Here is a 6900-nt window from a genome sequence, read left to right on the forward strand (position 1 = left end):
GTTGGGGGTTGTTCTACCCTTTATAAACACTTGTTTGACCATATCTCTAGCCAATGTGAGACTTCTAACCCAAACAAACCAGTAAAAATCACAAAAAAAATGAGAGAAACTCATGTGAACAAAGAACCAAACACAAAATCTCATGGGAAAAACAACAACCAAATTTCACATGGAACAAAACACAAATCTCAAGAACATAAAACTCACACACTTTGGGTGTTCGTGTAGGAGTGTCGGTTTTGTGTTCAAGCCGTGTCCGAGCCATATCCTACTCGTGTCCAAGCCGAAAAAAAATATTTTTTTATTTGGACACTTCCAACACACACGTATCCCAAGAGTTTCGTCACATGTCCATGTCACATATGTGTCTGACACGTGGACACTCATCTTTCTAGGCGTGTCCGCTTCAGAAATTAGAACTAAAATCAAAAGAATCAATGTCCAAATTCACTAAATTCAACCTCTCTTTAGCATTTTTGGTGTCTACTTAATACCCTCTTCCCCTGCAATTGCACTAACTCAAGAATTAAAAGGATGATTTGCTGAAATGCTACACAGTAGCAGTAGAAGTCTAACTCTTTAGTAAATTCTTTGACAAGTGCAAATTACCCCTCCCACATAACAAATCAAACCATGTTTACTAATAACTTAACAAATGAAACCAGTACAATGTGGTAAGCATAATTCTTCTTCCTTATGTCCAAATAGCAAATAGACATTAACAAAGAGTTTTTTAACATAATTGGTAAACTCAAACAGACGTATGATCAATTATTATGTCCAAATAACAATCTTTCAAAAAATAAATAAGAAGTTCAAAATCTCACTCTGACATACCTAATATGAATATACAGAGAAACATTACACTAAAGTTGAAGGAAAGAGGAAATGTCCAAAAGATGAAAGAAATTTAAAGGACCTGCACTGCGTACCATGAACAAATGTGGTAAATGTCAATTTGTTTACCAAGAATTGATCCATGCACAGAGGCAAAGCAGGAAAAGCAAAATGCTATAAAATCCAATGCCAGACTTACAAACATCACACCACCATCAATCTTAATCTCTAGCATTACTCTGAAAAGAAAATCTCTAGTTTCGCATTACTTACTGAAAATGTCTGCAGCAGAGTCTGTGAGCATGAACATGGAGGTAGTAGAGAGGGAGACACCAGTGACCAGCCTCAACTTGGAAGCTGGAAATACTTCCAAAACCACAACCCACACCAGTAACACTAAGGTATCCCTCACATTCACAACCTCTGAGGCATTTTCAAGTTCTTTTCTTCTCTTTTCTCACATAAGCACAGTGAGCCTAGCATTTTCAAGTTCTTATAACATATTTATGTAATATAAAGTTTTTTAATTTTTGACTAACAGATGCGTTGGATAAGCACATTGAGCCTAGCATTTCAATGCTTGGGTGTTGTCTATGGTGACATTGGCACATCACCATTATATGTCTTTTCAAGCACCTTTAGCAACAGAGGTATTGGTAACAAGGATGACATTCTCGGAGTGTTATCTCTGATATTCTACACCATACTATCAATACCGCTGCTCAAGTATGTGTTCATTGTACTCAGAGCAAATGATAATGGCAATGGTAAGATGTATCAAATTGTTCAATTCTTATTTTCTATTTAAAACATCTGGCTAATTAGTTTTACAATTGTTTTGTTATAAACAAAAAAAAACATTTTTTTCCCCTAGGCTTAGATTTTACTTAACACCCTTTTCCTTTTCCCTTTCTTTTTCTTGGTATACATTATAAAGTGCGTTTTCTTTTCAAAACAAATGCCAACATACTTAAAATTCATCAAATGACTACTAATTAAGATTCTTTTGCATTATTTAGGTGGATCATTTGCACTCTATTCACTGATATGTAGGCACGCGAATGTGAGTTTGGTTCCAAGTAAGCAATTGGAGGACAAGGAGTTTTCTGATCACAAACTCCAGAGGCTTGAAAAGAGTCAGTTTGCAAAGGTTATACTTTTATGTATAACCATCTTAGGAACTGCCATGATCATAGGGGATGGCATTTTCACACCAGCAATATCAGGTTAATTGTCACCTAGATTTCGGTTTCTTGTATCTCAAGTATTCATTTATTACTATGTTCACTATGGGAACTAATCAAGAGTCATATTACATAAGAATGAAAAAATTGATAAAAAATAATTAATGATCATCATATGTGATATGTTCAAATGTGTATGCAGTTCTTTCTGCAGTGAGCGGCCTCAGTACCTCATTAGGTCAAGGTACTTAAATTAAGAAGCCTAATCTCTTTTTTGGGTGTTTATAGTTAGTAATGATAATCATTATATAATATGCTAATGGATATAGTTTTTTCTTACTTTTCAGGTGCAGCTGTGGCGATCACTATAGTGATTTTATTCGTTCTCTTTTTCGTGCAACGGTTTGGCACCGACCGAGTAGGATTGGCACTTGCGCCTATTCTTTTGGTGTGGTTTTTATTGATCGGAGTGGTTGGTATATATAATGTACTCAAATATGACATTGGAGTACTGCGTGCTGTTAATCCAATGTACATAGTTGAGTACTTTCAACGAAATGGTAAACAAGGATGGGTGTCACTTGGAGGAGTCTTTCTATGCATCTCAGGTGGATCTTTCTATGTATCTCATAGCCACAATTTACACAGAATCAATCTAAGATACATTTAATCAGAGCTAAAACTTTTAACTTTTAACCAGAATTGATTCCGGAATATGTTACCGAACAAAACAATACATCTTGTAGTCATGTTGCTTTTAATATTTGAAACAATATTTTTTAATTCTAATTATACATTTATGTATAATCATAGGATGTGAAGCCATGTTTGCTGATCTGGGTCACTTCAATGTGCGAGCCATTCAAGTAAGTAAATACCATACACTTGTGAATACATAGGGATGGTTGTCCCAAAATTGTTACCAAAACTGATTTATTTTATGAACATAAAAAGTATGGTTCTAAGAAAAGATGATGAGGCCAGATTAGTAAGACATCCATATGTGTAAAACTGTATATATATTCTGAATTTTGATTTCGTTATCAGTTAAAGATGATGATACTGTATATAGTTTTTTTTTTACAGTAACTGATACTGTATGTATATTTGTGTTGCAGATAAGCTTTTCTTTTGTCACATTTCCTGCAGTACTGGCCGCATATTGTGGACAAGCAGCATATTTACAAAAATTCCCTGAGAATGTGTCCAACGCATTCTATGCTTCTATACCTCGTACGTTGATTAATTTTTGAAAGATCCATTTACACACATCTAGCTAGAATTTCTGTTAATTTAACCAAATGTTTAATTAGTGTTACTTTTTTCTGTGTGGTGAATGAAATGCAGATCACCTATATTGGCCAACATTTGCTGTCGCAGTTACTGCTTCTGTCATAGCTAGCCAGGCCATAATATCAGGAGCATTTTCAATTGTATCACAGGCCCTAAGCATGGGTTGTTTCCCCAATGTGAAGGTTGTGCACACTTCCACTAAGCATAAGGGCCAGGTGTACATTCCTGAGATTAACTACATGCTCATGATTGGATGTATTGTGGTTAGTGCCGCCTTCAGAACCCCAGAAAAACTCAGTCATGCTTATGGTAATCATCATGCTTAAGCTCTCTCAGGGGCACACACACAAACACATTTTTAGCACTACATAATATGTATGACAAGTGACCAAATGCTATGTTTGTTGCAGGGATTGCAATAAGTTGTGATATGATAATTACAACATTCTTGGTTTCTGTTGTGATGTTGGTTGTATGGAAGAAGAGCATATTCCTGGTTGCTCTCTTCTATTTGCCATTCACACTCATAGAGTGTGTATATTTATCATCACAACTTACAAAATTTGCAGAAGGAGGGTTTCTTCCGCTTGTGTCTGCTTCTGTCCTTGCTGTGGCGATGGGAACCTGGCATTATGCGCAAAAGAAAGCATACATGTATGAAGTGAAGAACCAGGTTTTCACGGAGTACTTAAGACAGATGGCCAATGATCCTAATGTAAACCGTGTGCCAGGAATCGGATTCGTATACTCTGAGCTTGTCCAGGGACTTCCTCCTATGTTCCCACACTTGATTGCCAACCTGCCCTGCATCCATTCTGTTGTTGTGTTTGTATCTTTCAAGACAAATCATGTTAGCAGTGTTGCAATGGAAGAGAGGTTTCTGTTTCAGCAGCTGGAGCCGAAAGAATATAGAATCTTTCACTGTGTTGTGAGTCTTGGCTACACAGATGTTCTTAATGATGCTGTGGAGTTTGAGTCCCTCCTAGTGCAGCAGCTTAAATATTTTTTTATACAAGAAAACCTTTTGCTTGAGGAAACAACAACAGCAACAGAACAAGTACCTACTCCTCCTACTACTAGTGAGAGCGAAATAGAAGAAATCACAGATCAAGGTTCTCTTGTTGTGTCTCCTTCTTCTTCTTGCTGCATTCAATCTGAGAAGGAGATCAAATTTATAGAGGAGGAAATGGAGAAGGGTGTGGTGCATCTGCTAGGGGAGGCAGATATAATTGCAGATCCAAAATCATCTATCTTCAATAAGATAGTTGTAAATTATGCTTACAGGTTCTTGAGAAAGAACTTTAGGCAAAGGGATCAATTGGTGGAAATCCCTAGCAGGAGACTGCTCAAGCTGGGAGTAACATATGAAATATGATGCACATGGCATCCATAAATGAGGATCATTGGCTATTGTAACCAATTTGATGTATATATATATTCCAAAAACAAATAGCATCTGATAAATTCTCACTTCACCAAATGGTTATATATTTATTGGAGGAAACAAAACCTGGCACTGATTTTGCAGTTTTTTTTAATTTTAGTTAAGAGACAAAGTATAGTGATTCATCACTTCAATGTTATATATATCATCACATACCTCTCTCATTGAACATGGTGCAAAAATTAAAAACCAGTAACAATATATTAAACCTGCAAAAGGGGGAACTCATTCATAGCATGGTCTAATAAAAAAGTGGTTCACGATGGACCAAAGAAATTGATCATTGTTATATTGTAAAACGGTGGCATTACATTTTAAAATACTAATATTACTTTAGATTCAATTAGTTGATTTATGGAGTGCAGAAGGTAATCTTGCCCTTTAGTACAAATGCACTTTAGATATGTGCCTTCTAACAAATATTTATGCAGCTACTGAAAAAGATAATTAAGGCAGGTCATGGTAGATAGAGGTTCTAGAAAGATATCTTATTTTAGTAAATATGAAGTGTGAATGTATTTGGAGATTATGGTAAGTTGATGCAGTTGCTGCAAGGTGAAGAAAATATTTTCTCTCATAACATGGTTCTATTTCTTCACTCTTCATTTTTATTTTCTCTTCCTATCCATGTTTGTTATTTTATTTGAGTTTAATTGGGACAAATACGACTCAATGTAGAAATATGTCTTCTTTTACTCCAAGTGAAGGCTGAAGACCAAGGATCACACCTAAGATAAGGGAAAATTTCAACTCATCATAAGTGTTCAAGGAAAAACAATAATTGGATCTGATAAATTTATGGCGAAATATAATTGTATTAAATATATTCAGTTTGTTCACAATTACATGATGAGGATATACATAGAAACTAGAGTTACAAATTTCTAGCTAACTGATAAGCCTGTAACAGATTGCTAGCTAAAGTGATGAGCCTATAGATTAGGATCCCAAAGTTCAAGTTTGAATATGTAACAGACCAAGTATAACAACTTGATATTAACAGATCTTTGCTGCTATGGATATGATCTTATCTTATGCGTTAATAGGATCATGAAGTGTTTAAACTTTAAACTATCAAGAGTTTATGTGTTTTATGAGCTTGCTGTTTTGAGTTCCACCATCTCAGACGCTACACATAAAAAATTATTAGCTTGTGTTTTTATTTTTATTTCTATTGTATTTTGAGGTAGGAGAGAGAAGTATGATCTTTTTTTGGAATGTAGATATAGATTTTGGGTTGCTTGATTTGCTGTGATAGATGGTAAATCACCCTCAGTTTTGTCCTCACAAGTGTATAGTTGATCTGGTTGTCCCTTGAATTGGACTTCACTTGCTCACATTATGAATGTTTCTAACTATTTTCTTGGCTATTTCAATTATTGGGTTTTTATCTGGCTTTGAGTATTCTTCACACTTATTATGTCAAGTGTTATATTCCATTCTTTAACACAGCTTGATAATGTGTATACAATCTTGTTTCTAAAGATTTTATATGAAAATTGTGGCATTGACTGTGGGGAAGCTCTAAGAGAGAGTTTCGGTGAATATCCCTGAAAAAGTTTAAGTTGTTAAAGTAAGTCCTTTTGGTAATATGTATTAGTAATTTTACCAGTGTTTAATTAAAATGCATTAGCATGCTAAACATTATAAATTATGTTTAACAAAATTACTTAATTAGTAATCTGAAAGGTTTACACCCCATTTGGATCCAAATATGAAAGGGGGAAATCTGAATCAATTCGTGGTAACCTCCATCCATCCTCCGTTGTTGATTTCTCCATCTCGCGTTCTCATCTGATACCGCGTTCGTGTCGACTGTTGTAAATGTCGTGTGTGGCGGTTGTAACGGTGGGTTGGGTGGGTTAGGGATTGCTCCACTTTCTCTTCGTTCCGGGTTTGGTGTGCGAAACCGAAACCCAATCGTCATTTAGGGTTTGTACTCCGTAATGGCTATGTCGATTGTGTATTCTGATTGTTGAAGGTTACGAACTGATTATGGTTCATTTTGATTCTGGGTTAGAAATTAGTTTGGGGGATGGGTTTGGGGGCCCTGGGTCATTCTGATTTCGTTATGTTGTTGTTTGATTTCGTTTTCCAATTGCGGAATGATTTAGTAATTTGAGTTAATGTGATGGGCGATTA

At 35.6% G+C, this 6900-nt stretch overlaps 1 protein-coding gene across 1 annotated transcript; it reads left to right on the forward strand.

Annotated features, from left to right (window-relative positions):
- The first annotated feature begins 1061 nt into the window (after positions 1-1061).
- On the forward strand, positions 1062-4839 carry LOC130738750 (potassium transporter 5-like). The gene is made up of 9 exons (XM_057590888.1): positions 1062-1238; positions 1379-1604; positions 1857-2063; positions 2224-2265; positions 2369-2629; positions 2835-2887; positions 3140-3254; positions 3369-3623; positions 3725-4839. Exons 1-9 carry the CDS (start codon positions 1116-1118, stop codon positions 4687-4689), a joined length of 2247 nt encoding a protein of 748 aa, XP_057446871.1. The 5' UTR covers positions 1062-1115; the 3' UTR covers positions 4690-4839.
- The last annotated feature ends 2061 nt before the right edge of the window (positions 4840-6900 follow it).

Source organism: Lotus japonicus, chromosome 2, assembly GCF_012489685.1.
Source record: "Lotus japonicus ecotype B-129 chromosome 2, LjGifu_v1.2".
NCBI classification, from domain to species: domain Eukaryota; kingdom Viridiplantae; phylum Streptophyta; class Magnoliopsida; order Fabales; family Fabaceae; genus Lotus; species Lotus japonicus.